At 45.0% G+C, this 22,711-nt stretch overlaps 1 protein-coding gene across 2 annotated transcripts in view; it reads left to right on the forward strand.

Moving 5' to 3' along the window:
* USP24 (ubiquitin specific peptidase 24) overlaps positions 1-22,711 on the forward strand; it is a 1,409,949-nt gene that overhangs the window by 339,232 nt on the left and 1,048,006 nt on the right. For both annotated transcript variants that reach the window (XM_069232604.1, XM_069232603.1), the window contains exon 24: positions 8,922-8,988. In XM_069232604.1, coding sequence (XP_069088705.1) covers positions 8,922-8,988 — 67 coding nt within the window. The remainder of the gene's footprint in view (positions 1-8,921; positions 8,989-22,711) is intronic.

Below are 22,711 nucleotides of genomic sequence, written 5' to 3' on the forward strand. Positions count from 1 at the left end.
GAAAATGGTGATTTTGTATGTGTCACTTCCATTATAACTAAATTCTAAAGTCATGTGTAACAATAGATTGCGTTTTAGTTCATCTTTGTTTGGAGGGAGAAAAAGACGTCAGTGAAATGGGTAGGGAGAGTTCAGTGGGTGCAGGAAGAGGGACAAGGGCTGGCGATATACACAGGGGACACCAAGATTTGTTTGTCTTGCAGTAATTTTGTTTTCAAATCAGCTGCTTAACTCTTGGCCTATCTGTGGGGTAAGTGGCACTGAGGAGTGGGGGAGTGTGTGCTTTTGCAACCTTAAACCTCAAGACAATTTTAAAAATCTCTTTTGGTTTGTGCAAGAAGCTGGCTCTCTGTATGGTGCACGAAAAAAAAGAGCAGTGTGCAGAGAGTCCATAGGATCCCCAATTGATTTGCAGAGGCAAACGTTGATTGGAGTAATGCTCTATTTTGTGGTAGTGTGGGCGAGCAGTTAGGCTCATCAGAGGGCAGTGCTAAGCATTTGTTGTTCTAACAGAGGCAATAAATGAGAGACAGTCAAAGAATAAATCTGAGACCAATTTAGAAAAATAATGCTTCTTTTTATATATGTTTCAAACCCAAGAACTTCCTAATCAGATAAGCACTGTTTCAAGTGCAAATGTCTTTCAGATTCAAAAATCAACACTTTAGTGCAATTCTCAGAGAACTTCAATTTTAACCTATGGAGGAAAACAATGCTCACCTAAGACCAGGTTAATGACGACTTACATGGCCAATCTCATGGAGTTGAGGTAAGTACTGGGCACTGATCAGGACACCACTAGAGGGTCCCTCTGGGCAGGCAGGGGTGCAGTAAGGCATCGGGTGCCCAGTCGTTTCCTATGGGAGTTTGGTCCTCGTGAAGACAAACTGCAGGCTCTGGCTATGAAGTCAGTCGGGACAACAAGCAGGTAGGTAGTAGACTTGGGGTGCTTGGGGACATAAGTGCACCTTAGTCCTTTTCTCCAGGGCCAGTGGATGCAGTGGTGTCTTTGGGCGTCTAGGAGTACACACAGTCAGGGAGTCCTGTGTGTTGAGGCTGCGGGCGTCGTTGTGAAGTCCCTTCGGACTCGAGCTCAGGGAAGCCGGGGGACGTCATATGCACCAGTGACCCACCTGAGATGGGTTCAGGAGCTACGGGTGCAGTGGTTTCTGGAGGTTTCGGGTTTTCTCTCACCACAAGGCTGCAGGGGAGGGGCCCTGCTTGCAGAGGCTACAGACAACTTGGGGAGTCCAAGATAGGAGAGACCTCACTGGACTCAGGACAGCTGGGAAACCCTACTGGCACCGTTGGTTAGTTTCACCTTGGATCGTGGACATCGGATGCCGAGGTCACTTTGGGTGTTGGGTCTTTGATGTGCCGGAGGTCGCGGAGTCCTTTCTTGTGACTTTGTTGCAAAGCAGAGCCTCTGCTCACAGGAGTCGTCCTGGATTTCTAGGAGGCTCAGCTGCAGGACGATTCGTCTAGGTCAGCAGGCAGGCCAGGGGGCTGGTTCCAAGTCAGCTGCTTCTTCTTCTGCAGTTGCAACTCTTCTTTGTCCTTTGTTTTCCTAGGGCGCCAGGATCTGGGTTCTAGGGTTCAGGGGTGCGGCCTAAATACTCAGTTTAGGGGTGTTACAGGGAGTGTCAGGTGGTAGCCAGTGAGCTGCCCACCTTTAGGGTGACTACACCTTTTCTATGACCATTTCTGCTGGGAAGTGGGCATGACCCCAACTCTTGTGGCCTAATTCCTTTCAAACACGATGGAGGAATTTAAAAAGTAGTCTCCACTTCAGCTCTTCCACCTTAGAGGTGGGACTGGCATGAAGTGGGCACACTCCTAATCTGCCAAAATTTCCCACCTGTGCTGCCGCCAAATTTTGGGTCAGGATGGGGGGTCGGGGTCGGTCATCTCCATCATCTGAAGAGACCTGGGTCGCATTACAAAGGCACATAGTGCTTTGAAGCTTCCCTTTCTGGAATGTCCATCCTGCCCGGGGTAAGGTGATAACATCCCCGCCCAGTGCAGACTTTTGTCACTGGCACTCAAGAGCACTGGATCTTACCTAGTGGGGCCAGAAACGCGTAGGTGGTGGCTGAACTGGTCGGACCAGTCAGTCAACCCACTAGTAGTTGGTATGTTTTCATGGGGCACCCCTAAGGTGCTCTCTGGGTGGTTATTGCTAAATTCCTCTTTGGCACCCGTGAGGGTTTATTAATTTTAGATGTTTGATACCAAACATCCTTATATTCAGAGAAGCCATCTCGTAGTGAGCAGTGCCCAGCACATGCATTTAAAATGGCTTCCCTGCTCGCTTAGTATTCCTGAGAATAGACAAAGACAAAGCAGGGGCATATCTGCTCATGCAAATATGCCATCACAAGTAATATATTGCATCCTGCCTTAGGGCTGTACGGCCTGCTCGGGGTGACTTATTGCATCCTGTGTTTAGGGAGCGTAGCTGTGTGCCATGTTGTGTTTTCACTTTTGTCTGCACGAAGACATGCAGCCTCCAATGGCAGCCGGTCATTTGCTTAGGGAGGGGTCCCCTTATGGTGGCATCATTCGTGCTGCAGCCCTTAGGGGCACTCCTTAGTACCCCAGGCCCTAGTTACCAGGAATACCATTTAGTTGGTACTTACAGTTTGCCATTTGGGAAAAACGACTGCCATTTTGGGGTAAAGCGATCAGGCACTGGGGTCCTGGCTAGGAGGAACCCAACGCACTTTCAGTCAAAATTACACCAGAAACCAGACAAAAAGTTTGGGGGTGGGGTAGACCATGTCAAAAGAGGCACTTTCCTACAGCTTGTTTTCGGCCTATGCATTTTTCACAGTATAGAAATTTGAGAGTGCTTTTTTATATTGTTGTGGTAAGGACTGAGAGCCAGGTTGTAGGTTGTTTTACCTGTATCCTGGTGTTCTTTCCACCAAACTCTTGAGTTTTTTATGTAGCTTTCTTTCTGTGTCTAATTCAGAGGACAACTAGGGTGCTGAGGGGGTCGATCCTTGTTTACTGATAGTTAAGAATTGCGTGAAGGTAATAGTGTCAGCAGCATCAGAGATCTACTGATTGACTGATGATGAGTCCCTTATTAGCATCGCCTGATAGAGTAGGTATAGAGTAATTTGATATTCTGTTTAGTTCAGACATGTTGGCTTTATTCCATGGCCTTTTACAGGGGCCAAGGGACTGTGTATTATCCCTAGTTCTGGAAATCTCCCAGGAGAAATTCAAAAAGAAATGCTCAGACCAGGTGACTTATACCAGTGTCTCTAGGGTGATTGGTAAGTTCGACAATATTAATAGTATTCCCGCATTGTGTGTGGGGCTTGAAGGAATCAGTGTGAGGATAAGGGACAAAATAACGTCTAAAAATGCTCTGATCATTTTATTTTGTGAATTATCCATGTGGAAATTCAGGTCCCCCACAATGGTCAAGTTACAATATTTCATAGCCAGAGGGGCTAAGTCTGGCAAATTGCTGAATTTGCCAGCGTATCCCAAGGGGACGATAAAGAAGAATATCAGAGGAGGACTGTGAGTCGAAGGGCAAGCAGAAGCCCAACACTTCTGCACTTAAAAAAAAAAAAAAAAAAAAGAACAAAAAAACCCTTTATTTTTATTGGTTTATAGAGCAGGGGGGACGACCCCTTATCCATCCCCCCAAAAAACTAATGAGAGTCTGAGTAGATTGCAAATGTAAGTGGAGTCTTGTGCAAGGAATGGATGTTGAGAAGGGTGGCTCTCAGGGAAGTCTCCACCCATGTAGTGACTTTGTTTTCCTTAACACCATTGTTTAGAAAATGTAGGCAGGCCTTACAGTGGACGCATGAGGTTGGGCCTTTATCCGAAATTAGATTAGACTTACAGTGGTAGGTATTATATTTATTCAGTGCCTCTGAAGTGTAGCACCACCATGGAGGATCCTCAAATAAATTAGGAGAAGTACCAAGGACAGCTGAGTATAATTCTCCAAGAACTAACACAGGAAGTGGGCAATCAGGCAACAAATACTACTTAACAACTTAAATGGGTGTAAAAAGAACACAACCAGTGCTATTGCCTTCCTTCGCAGTTTATTTTGCTGGTGTAAATCTGATCAACAGTTCCTTTATGTATATATTTAGAGGCACACAAAGATCTCAGCCAGAGAACGTGGTAAAAATCAAGCAGTTGTAGTCTCTTCTTTTTTTCAGCGCTTTGTTTTTGCCATATCAGAAAAGAATAGTTCAGCCTAAACTAAATTTATATTCAGAATATGGCATGCAAAGTATCATTGTGGTTTTTGTTCCATCATAGAGCGAACACATGTTTTGCAGTTTATATAGCTTTATTAAGGCTTAGGTATTAATCACACAGCTTTCTTAGTGTATCTCACACTGTTGGTTCTCATCTTTGGTGTTTTGGTTTACTGCAAAGATGCTCTAATGTGAACATGAAGCTACCAAGGATTGCTTAATTCTTTTAAAGGGAAAGTCCATTTAAGAAAAATATGTTATTTGAAGGCAGAAATGCCAAAAATGAAAACTAAGAGTCTGGGTTATACTGACCTAAGATAACTCTGGTATATGCCCTTTACCCAGTGCCTCTCATAAAAGCTGTTAACAGGAGACTACGGATGATCAATTCATCTGTAATTCAGGCGGCTCCAAATTGAGTGAAAATAAACTGGAACTTCAAAGCTCTACACCTGAACCAGATCTGCCCTTAAAGATACCAGTCACTCTGAGGAAACTGGCATGCACAGGCTGCAGTTTTTCACCTTTGTGTGGGAGGATCAGGTGGCAGGGACATGATCATATGCACAATGTCCGAAATACCCATAGGGGAGATCACCAGCCTAATACAAGGCGAGAATATGCTGGGCAGTTGTTGTGGGTGGCCTGAAGACAATTATTTGGACATTTTCCATTTTGAAAGTCCTAATTCTCAGAACATTGTATGCCTCCAAAACATTGTTTAATTAGACCTCCTTTTTTGTTTTATTATCAGTAAATTAAGACAGAAAAAGTCTTGAAATTCAAATGTTGTTGGCTGAGGTGGAATTTAAAGTATTCTCTGAGGATAAGGGTGTATTCTGTAAAATCTTTTCTTTTCTTGAAGGTTATCTTGATTTCTTCCAAGCAAGGCCATTTATCACTCTGAATTATTTTCTCCACGTTCACTGAAATTAAAGCAGAGACTTAACACAGAAAAGCCTGAAGCCACTAGATCACCGTGAATGAACATTTGTAATGTACAGAACTTTTCTGAGAAGAGTCCCAATACAGTGGATCTGTAGCAGCTAGTTTCTTTTCACATATTTTATTTTTTGCCTAACAGTAATATTTGAAGGTTGATACACTGAGTGCCTTTCTGAACATTTGCTGACTCTAGCACATTTTGTTCACCTCAGATTCTTAGCTGATATTCAGGGGCCCCCATCCCATGTCAATTTGTCCTTGCTATCCAATGGTATGTTATCCTTGTTACTCCTTTATAGTAAGAGAGAAAGGAAAACCGCCTATCCAATGTGACATGTTATTTCAAAAGAAAGATTGATTATGGACCACTCGCAATTAAAGTCGGGTTCCATTAACAATGGAAGCTAAAATTATTTATTGTGCCTTTGAAAGTCTCATTACAAAAATACTGAAAGATAGCTACTTGCATAAGAGTGAAGCAGAAAAAACACCATGTCGTACTTAAAGACAAGTGAAAGTTAGATGAAAGTAACAGAAGTTTCAAACTGTAGAAAAACAGATAAGCCACAGTTTACTTACCTGAAGATGCCCCTAACAAGTGTGGAATTGTGGGTTTCCTCGTGTCACAGGATAGTCTTTCCAAAGGCAGGACCATGGTCAAACGTATAATGTTAATCTTTTGAGAGAAACGACTTATAATTTCAGGACCTAAGTCTAATTGGCAGGATGATGCAAATGTAAATTTATAGCAAATCCTAAACTGTATCTTAGTTGTTACAAGTAGTACACTAAAACCCTTTTTGTCTTATAGTCAACATTTCATGCCGACAAAAAGCTTGTTCAACTTTTTTCTGTTGGTAATTAATTTGATAAGTTGTACGTGTGCTAACCTCTTGAGTTATGGGAAGCTCTTTAATTTAGCGTGAAACATACTAATTGCACAGAGCATGTGTAGAAACAAATATGGCATTGTGGAACTAGCCTAAAATAAGCCTGCTCTACCTTTGTTTATCAGGTTGGAGACATGCTGGCAGCAGTGACAGCTAACAAAAGTTTGCATAGTGAAAAATGGAGTATGAAAACAATGGTTGTCCAGAGCTGCTGCAGTACCAGTGTAGATCAAGAAAAAGAAGAGACCGAGGTGTGTTTGGGGGTCCAGAACAGCAGTCTGCCCGCTGAATTATGGACCATTTGAAGATGCCTAATAGATGCCTGGTCTAGCCCCAAATATAGGACATTACTGTAATCCATTCTACATAGTATTCAGGCTTGAATCACAGTCCTTTGGGCAGAATGGGGGATCATCCAGATGATCTTCCTCACCCATTTCAGCACAGCAAATCAGGTGGAGGGTAACTTTAGACACCTGAGGTTTCCAAAGTTCTTAACTGAATGGAAAGAGGTACTAAGGAATCGGGCAAGTGTTGGGGGCCCCAAAGCTAGACATGCTTACCCAGGACCATGACCTCCGTCTTAACGCTATTAAACCTGAGAGGGTTTCCACTCACCCAAGTGGCCACTCAGCTCAAGCCCAGGTTAAGATCAGAAGGTCCATGATCCTAAGCAGATGACAAAGAGAAATCGTAACTCTCCACTACATCTGGCAAAGGGCAGATGTAGATACTGAATAGCAGAGGACTTAGCACAGAGCTTCGGGGGACACCAGCCACAGGTTAAGACTCTGGTTTCGGATGTAGCGTTGGCTGAAGAGACTTGAAACGTGCAGTCCTTAAGAAATTGTTAGCCAGGCAAGGACTTTTCCTTCCAAACCCAGAGAAGACAAACGTTTGAATAAGATGGAGTGAGACACAGTATCAGTGGCTGCGCTAAGATCTTATAAAATAAGCGCAGCTATACCACCCCATCTGAGGTGTTTGGTGGCTCCAAGAAAGGTGGATTTAGTACTGTGTTTAGCCCTGAAGCATGACTGAGATGGATGAAAAAACTCTTGATCCTCTACATAAGATGTAAGTACAACATTCACATACTTCTCCAAAATTTTGGCGAGTACGGGTAGCCTAGAGATTGGTCAGAAATGTGACCAAAAAGTTGTGTCCAGATTCTTTTTTTTTGTTTAGAGCGGAAGAGCCATAGCATGCTTCCAGCCCTGAGAGACATGGCCATCACGTAAAGAGGTTTTCAAGAGATTCATCATCACCTGTAGTAGTGTCTGATCCAACAGGCAAAGCTTGGAAGGTGGTAGAGTGTCCAATGGGGAACATGACTTGAAGGGTAGTGGAGAAGGTAGAAAGGTCAAAGGGAGGCCAAGATGACATAGCAAGTGCCGAATCAGATCTACTCACACTGTCACAAAGTTCCTGTTGAGAATAATTCAATGGATGGTAAGACATGGCTATAACACTAAATAAGGGATTGCTCTTAGCATCTTTTAACAGATGAAGATGGATGTCTACCACCTTTTTGATGAGGAGCTGGGTGAGCTACTTGCACTGAGCCTGAGGGAGCAGGAGTCAAATTATCAGTTGTATGCATGCGTAATTTTATCAGAGTAGAAAGAGTCTTGAGCTGTTCTACACAGTATGATAGCTTTTAATTGCTAGTTTATACTTTTTTTTGGCACTTTCAGCATAGGACTTTGGAGAAAGTCTTTCTAGTCCCTTGCAACCCTTTTTTCCAATGAAATTGTTTCATTAACCATGGGGCTAGCAAGAGATATCTGGCTGAATTAAGTGAGGAAGATGGCAGGATGACATCCAGAGGTTTAACAGTCCAGCTGTCAATTAGTTCCTAATCATGATCAGCCTTCTCCGTTAGATCAGGTTTAGTGTGTGGGAAGCTGCAAATGTAATGGCGAAACATCCAAACTGGAGTAGATCCTGGCCTTAGTGACTGCTTTATTCAACACTCTCATTGAGTTGGCCGGTATCCAAATAGTAAAAGGGAACAGCTAAGTTATTTGACCAGATCAGAGGTGAGGAGATTCTGTGGTCAGATTATCCATATTTGAGAAGATTGGATCTAGAAGGCAATCGGTCTCATGGGTAGGAGGTGAGTTGCACAAGGCCAAATTCAAAATTCCTAGGTCCTCAATAAAGGAACTACCAAAGCTACACTTTTTTCATCCAAGTGGATATTCAGATCCCAGAGCAGCACAGCATGAAATTAGCAGGTTCCAAAATGTATAGGGCCAGCAAGTCTGGGATGGTGGCAAACCAGTTCCCCCCCATTATTTGGAGGGCGATCCATCAAAGCACCTGAAAATGTAAATTTCGGAGAGAGAGCGATCGAAAAAAGCAAAGCTTCACAGGTGAGAAGAGGGAGATCATTTCGATTACACTTGTATATCTTTTTTTTAGCACAAGCCCTGCGATCCACATTTACAGGGTCGGAGCTCTGAATCAGCCCTCAAGCACCAGTTGGTTACCCACTAGCTAATCAGAATCGAGACTAGCACGTCTCAACGAAGCCACCCCGTTTAATTAAAATTTAAAAAACGAAGTTAGTAGCATAAACTGCTACAAGGAGCGCAGATAGTGCATTCTAAATTGAACAGTACGTGTCTGCCTGCTATTGCAATTTAGCTCCTCCCAGTGACCTCCGGCTCAGAAACAAGCAATGTGTCATAGAGCAGGATAGAGTGAATACACCTTGTTTTTGTGTTTTTTTTTTTTTTTTTTGTGAAAATTTTCCTTCAACCTTTTGTATACAAACAGAATGAAAAGTAGAACAAATGTATACAAATACAAATTGATTTTTTTTTATTGCTTTTGCTTGTAGGTCAACCAAACTGGTGATAATTGAGAGGCTACTTCTGCTTGCAGAGCGATATGTGATAACTATAGAGGTAAGTACTTTGGTGCCATTTGAGTCCTTTCTCTACTCTTAACACCTATTGTTTCACTTCTGTTGAAAATCTATTCCTTAGGATTGTCTAAAATCTGATATAAATAATGGTTCTAGCTAATCATGGTGGATCTCAAATTGTTACCTGTCTACTTTATATTTATTAGACAGGTCAGTCTGCGACCTGCTATGATCCCTTCTTTTGCAAACTTGCCTAATAGTAAATAGAATGATTCACAAAATAAGTTATTGGTCCCAAAAGGCATCTGTGCAATTTGCAATCACGTTTTGCCACTAGAGTTTTGGTACATCTGGCCCCCTAGTTATTGGTTACTGAGGTGCCTGTGGTTTATTTAGCCACATATGCACACTGTCATTTGTGCGCGCGCGCTCTCTCTCTCTCTCTCTCTCTCTCTCTCTCTCTCTCTCTCTCTCTCTCTCTCTCTCTCTTTCCATACCACTCTCCTTTATCTCAATTCCTCCCACACGCACTGTGCCCTACAGTTTGGGAATGCAGTATACAGTATAATGCTTGAATTGATGCATTATTAAAAGCTACAGCTGTTTACTGCAGTATTGTTGTGAAATACATCAGGTATACGATCTGAGTGTATTTCAACCACACATCATAAGTCTGTTCCAGTCAACAAAAAGTATCCCTTCTCTCTGAGTTTACAAAAACGACAGTCACAGTTCGGTTGTGATTACTACAAATTAATGATACCTATCAAAGTTTTGATAACGTTTTTTTTTTTTAACCATAAAATCTGTGGGAAAGAGTTCAGTGTCTACATGATTTGCTGAAGAAAGGTTTTATGCCGTATACTCACATTTATATTTCATAACACTTGTTACCAGATGCAGTTGTAAAATTGGTTTGCTCAGATTTTGTTCCTGTCTCTTGAAACTTTGTCCTGATGGACACATTATCCTTAGATAAAAATCAGATGTGCATCCCTTTAAAGACGCCATGTGTGCCTCCCATTGTCTGGAGCAGATGTGGGAAGGTGTACAATGGGGAGTGCACACCCAATCAGACACTGACACAGGAGCTGATGAACAGCCAGCAGGCCCTGCTCCTCATCTTTTGTCCTTCTGTTTCTCATGGCACTACAAAGGGATGAAGTCTCCGGAACAGACCTCTATTTTTGTTGGCCCCGAAGGAGAAAGGGGACCCCGTGGCAAGAATGTATTCAGGAAGGGGGAACCATGCACACTTGCTCCACATTTAAAATGGACAAATAAAGTGGTGCCGAAATCCATAACCCTGCACACTCCATGGGTAATCTTTGAAAATGGGGCAGAGCGTTACGTGCTTATCTTATCCAGTCAGACTTCTTAGACCTGTTTCGCTGGTGCCGTTGGGCTGATATTCATGCTTTGTGCCTTTTTTCACGAGGATCTTGATTTTCTGGCTGCCTATGCCAGACCTGTTCTCTGCCTGGTTCCTGTTGCTCTTCTCATGCTTGCGTGGGCACAGCCCCCGCAGAGAGCCAGGACAGTTCCCTCCCTGCTGTACTCCCCTGTCCGCAAAGGCTCCTGGCTTCTTTAAGGGTGCTGGTGGGTCAGCTGAGTGAGTCCAGGACCAGTCCACAAAAGTTTCTAGAAGAGCTGACCAGGGTCCCCAAACAGGTCCATACTCCCAACTGTTCCTCAAGGGGCAATGCCATGGACCCTGGAGAGACCCATCCTAGTCCTGACGGTCAGCTGCAGTCAAAGCCCTTTACTCTATCCTTGTAGGGCAGTAGGTGGTTTCTCCTTCCAGCTTGGCAGGCTTCTGCCATCATTGTTCACTAGGCCATTGTCTTCTTGACTGCATATCCCTTGTGCTGCGGCTTGTAAGTGGGACCAGAAAGTTCTAGAAGCCACACACCCGGCCAGTCCTAGAATGTCAAATCATCCCTGCAGATATTTCATAACACTCCAGCACAGCTTTCTTGGACAAACCAATATGGCGACTTCCAGAGGTCTGTGGAAAGAGCTCCCTTGAGAGCCTCAGTTCTGCCCTTGGTTGATACTGATGCCTGTCCTGCCCCACCAAAACTCCAAAGGTGAGCCTCTCCTTTATTGGAGCCAGAGGTCTGGCCCTACTCTTTTGTTCCATTGGGCCTGGGCTGCCCCATCCCTTGTGCAGTGCGAAAAGGTAACTATCAAATGCAGATTTCTTCCCCACTTGTACCTTTTCCAGGAGCTGCTTCACACACTGTTAACCCCTTCACTGCCAGGCCTTTTCCCCCCATCAGGTGCCAGGCCTTTTTTGGGCTATTTGGAGCAGTTCGCGCTTAGGCCCTCCATAACCTTTTGGCCACATAAGCTGCCCACGCCAAATTTGTGTCCTTTTTTCCCAACATCCTAGGGATTCTAGATCCAGAGTTTGTGGGTTCCCCTGAAGGAGACCAAGAAATTAGCGGAAATACAGCAAAAATGTTATTTTCAAAAAATGGGGAAAAAAGGGCTGCAGAAGGAATGCTTGTAGTTTTTTCCCTGAAAATGGCATCCACAAAGGGTTTGTGGTGCTGAAATCACCAGCTTTCCAACTTTCAGGAAGAGGCAGACTTGAAACAGAAAACCACATTTTTCAGCACAATTTTGGCATTTTACTGGGACATACCCCATTTCTACTATTTTTTGTGCTTTTAGCCTCCTTACAGTTAGTGACAGAAATGAGTGTGAAACCAGTGCTGGATCACGGAAAGCTGAACATTTCTGAAAAGTAGACAAAATTCTGAATTCAGCAAGGGGTCATTTGTGTAGATCTACAGAAAATACCAGCTAAAATAAAATAAAAATTGAAATTGAGGTGAAAAAAATAGCCATTTTGCTCTATTCTGTAACTTTTTCCTGCAATGTCAAATTCTTTATAGCCATATACCTTTACACCTGCATTTTTGATACAAGGAAACCTACCAAACGCCAACATTTCTGAAAACTAGACACCCGAGGGAGTCCAGGGAGGTGTGACTTGCATGGATTCCCCAGTGTTTTCATACCCAGAATCCTCAGCAAACCTCAAATTTTGCTAAAAAAAAATCTAATTTTTCCGACATTTCTGTGTGGTATCACTGCACCGGGACAAATTTCCTACCACCTAACGCTTCCCTCAGTCTCCCAGTAAAAATGATACCTCACTTGTGTAGGTGGGCTAAGTCCCTGAGACAGGGAAGAGCCAAAAACATGTCGAAATTGAGAGGGAACCAAAGCGGGTCCAAAAGGGCAGTTTGAAAAAAAACATTTTTAGGCTGACAAGTTGGGCAGAATTTTATTGGTATAGATGAGACAATGCTGGGTGGTAGGAATTTTGTGGATTCCTGCAGATTCCGGAAGGTTCCATCACAAAAATGTGGGAAGAATTTGTGATTTCCAGCAAAGTTGGAGGTTTGCAGGGCATTGTGGGTAAGAAAATGGTGCAGGTGCGTGTTAAGCACACCACCCTGGAATCACACAGATGTTTAGTTTTCAGATGTGTCTAGGTCTTGTGGATTTTTCTATATGGCAGCGTCCCAGAGTCCAAAACGTACAGCCCTCACCATTCCAGATAGGTTGATTTTGAGAGTTAGCCAAGCTCTCATGGCCCAAATGTAAAACCAAAACCCAAAATAATCACGTGACCTCTTCCTTGCCGTAGGATAAGATGTTTTAGTGAGTGGGGGGAGAGCTGAAAGACTGTTACCCCCTTCAGTTGGGGTGGGGGCATAACCAACCCCATACTGGTTGCTAGCCACCACCCCACTATTTTTTGTTTTTGTTTTAATTCCCTGGTATCTAGTAGACTTTCTTCAGGGTGTGGGTCGGGAGTAGTTGCCCCTTCTGCCCACTGGTGGGCAGAACAACTTTGGCCCCATTTATTTAGGATGGTGGTATGGCCATAGCCCCACCCTCTTATTTAAAAAAAAAAAATCTTCCCTGGTGGGCTTTCTGGCCCTGTTGGGGGCTGATGGGCCTTCCAAAAATAGGCTGAGCTGCCCCCATTGGAGTGACCCTTGCCAAAGGGGCTGCCCCCCAAAGAAAACACACACATACGCACACACCAATCCCTGGTGCCTAAGTGGTTTCTGCCCCATAACCCCACCTGGGGGCATATTGGCCTAATAGAAATATGCCGATCTGCCCCCGAGGGGAGCAGAAATGGCCTAAAATAAATTTGCCTCACCCCCCAGGGGAGCGACCGTTGCCTAAGGGGTCGCTCCCCTTGCGTGAAATTGGCTAAAAAAAAAATAAAAAAATATCCCAGGGGCCTAGTGGTTTCTGCCCCCCTTGGGGGCAGACTGGCATACTAAAAATAGGTCGATCTGCCTCCAAGGGGGGAAGAAATGGCCTAAAGACAATTCGCCCCCCCCCCCAAGGGAGTGACCCTTCCCTAAGGGGTCGCTCCCCACATATAAAAAAATTAAATAAACAAAAAAAATAAAAAGGTCCTTTGTGTCTAGGGGTTTCTGCCCGCCCTCCTCCTCTCTGGGTGCAGCTCGGCCTAATTACAATTGGCCGATCTGTGCCCAAGGAGGGCAGAAATGGCCTAAAACTAATTTGCACCCCCAGGGGAGCAATAAGGGGTCGCTCCCCTCATGTGAAACTGACAAAAAAAACAATCCCTGGTGGCCGACTAAAAATAGGCCGATCTGCCCCCAAGGGGGGCAGAAATGGCCTAGAGTTAATTTTGCCCCCAGGGGAGCAACCCATGCCTAAGGGGGCCCTCCCCACATATATAAAAAAAAAAAAAAAAAAACACAAACAAGATAAAAAGATCCCTGGTGTCTAGGGGTTTCTGCCCCCAGCGGGGGGACAAAAATTAGCCTAAAAATATTTTGCCCCTCTGGGGAGCGGCCCTTGCCCAAAAGGCCGCTCCCTTTGTGTGTAACTATAAAAATAAAAAAATTCCCTGGTGTCTAGTGGCATTTCTGCTGCCTGATCGCATTGCGATTGGGCAGCAGAAATGCTGAGAGAGACATGAAAGGAGAGGAAAGGCCTTTCCTCTCCTTTCATGCCTCTCTTGTCCCCTCCACGTGATCGGAGGAGAAATGATTTTGTGTTTCTCCTCCGGTCCACGCTGGAAGGTAGGCCTCTGATGAGGTCAGCACACGATTGTGTGCTGACGTCATCAGACGCCACGGGAGGTGGGGGTGAAAGGGGAAGCGATTCCCCTTCCATCTCTGCCCAGGGGAGGGGGAGCGCTAGCGCTTCCCCCGCGGGCCCCTACTGGGGCGTAACGGTTACGTCCAGGCACCCGAGGGGTTAATTGTCCTATTATGTGGAGAGGCTTTTCATCCATCTGCTGGTGAGCAGAGTAATTAACGTGGCCCAGGAGGAGGAACAAAGGCCTGGAATCTGATTTTGAGCCGAAGCAGGCAGATATGACAAATCTTAAAGTTTCATAAGGTGTATGTTTCTTATGGTGCTTGTTTTACACCAGATTAGTACCTCGCTAGACCCAGTAGGCTTAAGTGGAGCTAAACTGTACCTTAGGGGTGATTTTCCTCATAATGTGCACAAGGTGTAAGCACCATACACCTTCAGTAAGCACTACAGACTTAGGCTATGAATGTCCACTCGCATTGCAGGCCCACCCCCAAGTCAGCACAAATCCCTGAAGAGTCCTTACTATGGCAGACTACCTGTGCACAGATGGAGGGTTGCACAAGACTGTAGTCTCACTTGCTCAGCCTGCTGTGCTTACATGTTCACGTATAACCAGCAAAGTGGCTCTTGCACTGGTTGAGCTGCACCACTGCTCTTCTTCAGAGGGCGAGGATATATGTATTCCCATACCTCAGTGACTGGTTACTCCAGGAGGGGTCACTGCAGTGAGTCAAAGGACTCCTCCAGACAACAGCTGGGCTCTTGATCTTCTTAGCGTTTTCCGTCAATGACTTGAAGGCCTACCTCAGGCCTGTGCAGAGAATTCCCATCAGAGGGGCGTCTGGAAACAGTAGTGTAGGAGGCTAGCTCAGCTTATGGTGTACACCTGTGTGTGGCACTCAGTACTGAGGCCAGGCAACCCTTAGTGCTAGGGACTAGGTGCCCAGATATCAAAAGCTTTCTAGGGGTAGCTGAGGTTTATCCAAGAGAAATGTAAAACACTTGCAATACCACAGTAGTCAGACAGTAACTCACTCACAAGAAAGAACCACACAACTGTTGCAAAAATGAAGGGTTCCGTTTTACAGCACTACTACTAAATTAGCATTGGTATATCACCCTGTAGAGATATCTACACACAATGTGTACACAGAATAACCATCAGAAATAGCATAAAAATACACAGGGCCAAACCATATACTAAAAAAAGTGGAATGTGAAGTAGTTATCAAGTGGCTGGGGGCAGATATAAACACCAGAGGTAAGTACAGTACGTGTCCCCAGCAACCAGGTGCAAGGTAGTTACCTACCCAGTTTTCCCATAGGCTAACACAGAGAGTAGTTGTTGGAGTTTGTGGAATTCAGGACCCTTCCCAGTGGACCCCAAAGAAACCAGCAGACAAGAGGATGGATGGAAGAGTGCCCCTATCCAGGATACCCAGAAGACAGGAGTACCTACACTAGGGCCCCAGATGCAGAGGGGAGAAGGGACTCTGTCTGAATTCAGTGGATGCTTTGGATTGTGTCCGGCTGCTGTCACGACCCATTGACCAGGCCGGTGGAACCCAGGGACGGATTCCGGACGTGATGGACCTGCAAAGAAAGGGGACCGTGTCCAGCACCCTTGGAGGTGCCCAGGTTGTGCAGGTGGCAATGCCCACCCTCCTAGAGGTGAAGTTCCTGCAAGGCAGTGGAAGAAGTAGTCCAGCTGCAGGGTCCAGGAGCTGCAGAAGATCCCAGGAATCGCTTATGAGCTGTCCCTCGGCAGTCACAGAATTGCAGGCGGGTCAGTCACCAGCCAGGTCACCAACAAGCGCTGGCAAATGCAAGCAGGAGCTGCAGAACAGTTTGTAAAGTTTCGGGACAAGCAAGGTCCAGGAGACTCAACCCAGGAGGGGGCACCATGGCTGGCCCTCAGCACACAGGAAGGCAAGCAGAAGTCGATGGAGCCTACACGGGTGACCAACAGACAGTCACAGGGAGTCACAAGGAGGCCTCACATCACAAAAAACAGAAGTCCCACGTTGCAGGAGTTGCAGAACAGGGGCTGAATTTAGCGTTGCGGAGTGCTGGGGCGTCTTGGTTCCACCTGTGTTGCAGGATCTTCAGATGGCCGTGGACAGCAGACCCCACCAGCCAGTCAATCTTGTCTTGAGGTGCCTGCGGATGCAGGGGAGTGACTCCTTCACTCCAAGGGAGATTCCTTCGTTCTTCTAGGTGCAAATAGAGTCCTTGTGACCCTGAAGTATTCACATCCTTGGATGCTGCAGAATTCTTGCAGGATCCAGAGAAACAGTGCTCCAATGGGAGCCTTCCCACCAGTCCTAACCTGTCCTAACCAGTCAGATGCTCTCATGGGCCTCTGCCCATCTTATTTCCAAGATGGCAGAATCAATTGGCCACCTGAAAGAGCTCTTTGCACCTCCCTTGGGGAGGGGCTGGACAGTGGGGTGTCACTCCACTGGCCTTTGTGTAGGTATGCACCAGAGTGTGAACGGGGGATTCCTGAACTGGTGCAAACTGCATTACGCAAGGAGGGTACCAAATATGCCCTTCAAAGCAGTCTAGGGGTGCTCAGAGGCCACCCCACCCAGCCCTTAGACACCTAATACAGAGGGAGAGGTGGTCACACCTCACCCTTGCAGGAAATCCTTTGTTCTGATCCTCTGACCTGAGCCTGGCTCACCAGCAGGAGGGCAGAACAGTGTCTGAGTTCCGCAGCAGTGAGCCCCCCAGAGTACATGGTATCATGCAGCTAACACTGGAATCGGGGTAGTTGCATTATTCCATCATGTTTGATTCCAAACATTACTAGGCTCGGAGAAGCCATTATGTAGTTGGACCACGCGTGTTAACCAGTGTCCACTACATACCTTAAGATGGCTTGCCCGCACTCATAGTCCAGGAATTGGCTTGGGGTCTGTAGGGACACCCTGCTCATGCAGGGGTACCCTCACACTTAGAGACATGCACCCTGCCCTTGGGCTGAAGGGCCTGCCAGAGGGATGACTTATAATGTCTAAGTGCAGTGGTCAGGTTTGGTGGTGAAAAGGTGCATGCACCATTTCACACAGGCTGCAGTGACAGGCCTGCACAAACAATTTGCATGGGCTCCCATGGGTATCACGGTACATGCTTCAGCCCAATGTGGGACCCCTGGTGTACCAATGCCCTGGGTACCTAAGTACCATATACTAGGGGCATACACGGGTGCCCCAGTATGCCAATTGTGGGTGTAAAACGTTTACCAGCAACCATATTTAGGGTAGAGAGCACAGTCACTGGGTTCTTGGTTAGCAAGATCCCAGTGAACTAGAGTCTAAACACATTGACATCGGGCAAAAAGTGGGTGTAACTATGCCAGAAAGATGGCACTTTTCTACAGGTAGCTTTCAGGGTCTTTTCCATTTATCTTCCTTGCACCACTTATTTCCAAGGCATAGCAGCGCTGCTGACTCGCGCTGCCTTCCTGCCAGAGATTGTCTCACTCATTAGACGTTTTTAGGGTCGAGCCTGTGTCGCTTGCGCATGCGTTTCGCTAAGCGAGACGCTTTAGGAATTAAAAAGGGCTCGGAGCCCTGTCCACATCACGTCATCAGTCTTTCATTGGTTCGTGGGCTTGCCGGTTAGAATCTGTTTGATTTCATTAGTGGAAGGCATGCATACGTCATGCCTTTTCCGGTGGATAGCCCTCCTCGAGCGCATCGACCAAGTACAGAAAACATGCGAGGCTCGCTGTTTAACATCTGGCTTGTGGACTACTTTTTCTCTATTTTCCCAGTGAGATCTCGCTTGGCAAAAGTCAAGCGCTTTACATAATATCGACCCTGTTACCCAGCTAATTGCACTTTTTCCGGTTACGTACATAATTTCACTTTTGCCGATAGGTTTCATTACCAGTGAAAAGTCCAGTTAGGAGTTTACAACGCTATCAGCTCTAACACGAGCAAACGCGAGACCCGTTGCATTGCAAATGCTTGTTAGTTTTGCCTTCAAAGTAACACACAATCTATTGTTAATATGTCTTAAAAGTGCTTCCATCTTGCCCCCTTGCTTTTTATTGGTTCCTGTACTTGCAACTTATTTTTCCTCCGTTTCTTTTGGCTGCTGCATATTGTTTGCTATTGTAGGTCTCATGTGTGTCTCTTGTCAATGTCCCAAGACCGAAGTACTGTGTTCATCCGCTTTGATTGAACTTCTTCCTTATGATCAAGCGATCAACACCCCTTCTTGTTTTACTTTGCATCCAACTCTGAATAACGTGACCTCCGTCAGTTTTTCAGTACAGCGCTAATCTAGACGACAGATATTCCGCCTCTGTTTCTCCCATTTAATTATAATGCACCTTTCACAGTCTCGAGTATTATGTCTCCAAATGAGATTCATACCGTCTTTGTGTCTTCACTGGGAACGCTGTTTTACCCAAACTAAAATGGCGTTCTATAACGATTCATGCACTTACCATAGCAGCAGGAAACAAAATATGTAGCTGTAATGCAGCGCATCATGCCAATCTGCACGTCACTTTACAAGCGTAGGTTGTAAGCACATTTCCGAGACCACACCCACCTTGAAAATTAAAAGGTTCATTTTGCCGATAAGTTGATATGTTGCCCTCGCTCTTCCTGCATGCTTTCGTATTGAGCCGCCTACAGTGAAGGAAAATGTCTGTGTCGCTCCTTTTGATGCGTGTGTATACATGAGCTGTCCGGGCTCGAGCACTGTCACCTCTGTGAATCTGTTTGTATCTCACACAAGCAGGGAGCCAAGATCAGGCATGCGTAATTAACGAGGCTGCGAGAGATAATAAGTCATTGTGAATGCGCATAAACCATTATTTCTTGAACAGCTTTGAAAAGGGCGATGTTCCAACAGAGCACACTGGGGTTTATTAGCCACACTCTAGACCATAGGTCTCCAAACTTTTTTTATGCCGCGCCCCCTCAGTTAAAAAATAAAAATCATTGGCCCCCCCTCAGAATTTTTCACAATTATTTTATAAACATGTCAATGTTTAAATATGTCTTAACCTATTTAAATATTGCAGTTAAGTACTGTTACCTTTTTAAAACTGCAATAACATGCTTCTGCTTAAAACAAAGGCCTGTTATCTGTGTAATGTAGATTTTCCTAGTCCTGTGACGGAAAGTCTTAATTTTATTAAAGATACGAAGGCGAGTATTATGCGTTTCTTTTCTTACTTTAATAAATAGCAGTAGTCAAGAAATATATTACAATTCCCAGAAGGCAAAGGAACAGCCAATGGGAATAAAAACGTAGTCAGAACAGTGTACACCAATTACATGTATACAAGGGTATTATGACATCACTTGACTGCGAACAGCCCTCTTTTCTTGTGAGAGAGTCAATTAAAATTAAACAATGGAACAATAGAAAACAAAATGAGAATTGCCATAATGAAAGACAGAACATCGGAACAAAAGTTCAAAATCCAAGGTAACCAAGACGGATTCTGGAAAAGTAGTTCCAGCGGAAAGACCAGCTTGAAGAGTAGAAAACCAAGCTGAAGGCAGAGACCTAAGTGGAAGGTTGAGTGATGGCCAGCGGTGCTGAAAGAAGGGAGGGAAAGATAAAGAACAAAGTTAATGGAAGTGGAGGGCTAATACTCGCTCCGTGTCTTTAATAAAATTAAGACTCTCCGTCATGGGACTAGGAAAATCTACATTTTATGACCAGACCGGAGGCTCCTATTATGCGAGTTTAAAGCATATTAATTACATTTAGAGACACATTATTGATAGGTTTGCAGTAAAAAACTTTAAGTACATTGTCATTAGACCAGTCTGCAGATTTAAGAATATCTTCTAAACGGGAGCCCGCCCAGAACGCTTTAGAAGCCATTGCCTCTCTCGAAGAATGAGCTTCGAACATAGAAGTATCTATGCCCGCCAGAGACATCAGCCATTTAACCCATCTAGCTAGGGTAGCAGCCGAAACAGGAGAGTGGGGTTTTCTAAATGAGATTAATAATTGGGAATGAGAAGAAGATCTTAAATCTGCAGTCTTTAATTTGTACGCTTTTAAACATGGTCCAACACATAGTTTCGGATGGTCAGGAAAATATGGATAAAAGACTGAGGATAAATTGGGTTTGGTTCAACAAACCACATTAAACAACACCCCCGTAGGTGTAAATTGTCGATTAGAAATATCCAGAACTTTAACATCTGAGAGATGTTTTATAGAAACAAGGCACAATAACATGGTCAACTTTGCAGATAACATTTTTAACGAAAGCATGAGATTATCAGGCCATGACAGAATAAATTTCAAAACAATGTTAACATCCCATAATTCACTGTATTTAGGCAAAGGAGGATTGGAAAACTTTACTCCCTTTAGTAAGCAGCAAATCAGAGGAGGTTCTCCCACAGGTTTTCCATTGACTAGGGCATGATTGGCAGATATGGCTGATCGATATAGGTTGACCGATACAGAAGGCTTTGCCTTTGCTGGCTTCAGCCGCTAGGAAGTTGATAATATAAATCAAATCCGCTGAAAAGGAATCTGTGTGTTTTCCCAGACACCAGCTGTGCCAAATAGACCAGGCTGACGTGTAAGCCTTTTTTGTGCCTGGGGCCCAGGACCGTGAGATGTATTGGGAAGCTTCTGTCGAAATGCTCGGGAAAGATTGAGATTGCCTGAGATTTTCCATGCCGAGAGGGTTAATAAATTGTCCAGGATGAGAGGATGAGATCGGCCTAGAGGGTCTAGAAGTAAATCCGGGAAGGAAGGAATCAAAATCGGGAAATCTATTGAAAGTTCCAGAAGAGCCGGGAACCAAGTTTGTGATTGCCAAAAGGGAGTTATGAGAATTAAAGAGGCTTGTTGACGCCTGATGTGGGCCAGCACCCTGTTGATCATGAGGAAAGGGGGGAAGGCGTAATTGAGGGAAAGGGACCAGTCCTGTAAAAAGACATCTGATGCCAAGGCCAATGGATCTGGACGCCAACTGTAGAATTGGGGAAGCTGAGAATTGAGGCGAGACGCAAAAAGATTGATTTGTAGAGCACCCCATTTGTTTTGAATGATCTGGAAAATTGAAGTGTGCAGTCTCCAATCGATTGAATCTCGAAGATGACGCGAATGCCAATCTGCTACCAAATTTTTAAGAGCCCGGAAGGTACTCTGCATGAACCGAAATGTGGTTTAAAAGGCAAAATTCCCCAAACCCCTTGGCTAGTTCCGCCAGAGGTTTGGATCTTGTGCCCCCGAGGTGATTTGTATAATGAACAGCAGAGATGTTGTCCATTCTGAGGAGAATGGCACAGCGAACTCTGTTTTTTGCAAGGCTTCTGATCGCAAAGGAGCCGGCAAGCATCTCTAAACAATTGATATGCATTTTGGACTCTCCCGACGACCATGTGCCTCCAGTCGAGATTGGTCCACATCGGGCCCCCCAGCCGGTTCGGCTTGCATCTGATTCTAATACTAGATCTGGGGCTGATGCAAAGATAGTCCTTCCGTTCCAGGCCTCTAAATGGTCTATCCACCACTGAAGTTCTGTGCAAGAATCGTGAGAGGCCTTTCCTTAAGTGACACATTTTTAACCTTTGAAGGGCTCTGTAGTGGAGAGGGCCTGGAAAAATGGCTTGAATTGAGGAGGAGAGGAGACCCACAACTCGCGCTAACGTTCTGAGAGAGATCTGAGAACTGCGTAGGACTTGAAGAATTTCCGACTTTATGGTCTTGATCTTCTTCAGAGGGAAGCAAAAGAGTGGCAGAAATTGAGTTTATTTGGAAACCTAAGAATTCTACAATTTGTGAAGGGGTTAGGATAGATTTTTCTCTGTTTATGATAAAACCTAAGTCTGAAAGGAGTGAGCACGTGAGGGATAGATGAGACAACAGGGATTGTGGAGACTGGCTCATTATTAGGATATCGTCGAGGTAGATGATGAGTCTGACACTTTGAGCTCTGAGAAAAGCTACTACTGGTTTCATGAGTTTGGTGAAACACCATGGGGCCGAAGAGAGACCGAAGGGTAGAGAGGTAAAATGAAAATACTGGTCTGACCATTGAAATTGGAGAAACTTCCTGAAATGAGGGTGGATAGGAACTACTAGATACGTATCCTTAAGATCCAATCGCACCATCCAATCCTGTTGAAGAAGAGTATCTCTGAGATGAAGGATGGTTTCCATCTTGAAATGGTGATAGACTACAAAATGGTTGAAACCCTTGAGGTTTATCACAGGCCGCATTTTTTTGTTTTTCTTTAGAACCAGGAAAATGTAACTGGTAAAACCTGTTGGGAAGGGGAAGGGCTATGGCTTGTTTTTGCAATAGGGGTTGTACTTCTGAGGTAATGAGGGATGCCATGTCAGGAAAAACGTGGGGGGGGGGTAACTGAGTCTGAATAGGGGTTGCATAAAGTTCTATGGAATAACCTTGAACAGTGTGAAGAATCCAAGGATCTGGCGTGATTTCCGACCATTTTGGTAGGAAAAAACGGAGACGCCCTCCTACAGGTATAGAAGACAGTATAAGACTTACTTGGTTGAGAAGAGGATCTCGAGTTTCTGGAGCGGAAACCTCTTGTTCTCTGAGGATAAAATTGCGGCCTATACTCTTGGTAGGGTGCGTTGTGGAATCCCCTGGAACCTTGGTAGTAGTATGGACGGCCGGC

This window comes from Pleurodeles waltl, chromosome 4_2 (assembly GCF_031143425.1).
Source record: "Pleurodeles waltl isolate 20211129_DDA chromosome 4_2, aPleWal1.hap1.20221129, whole genome shotgun sequence".
Lineage (NCBI taxonomy): Eukaryota > Metazoa > Chordata > Amphibia > Caudata > Salamandridae > Pleurodeles > Pleurodeles waltl.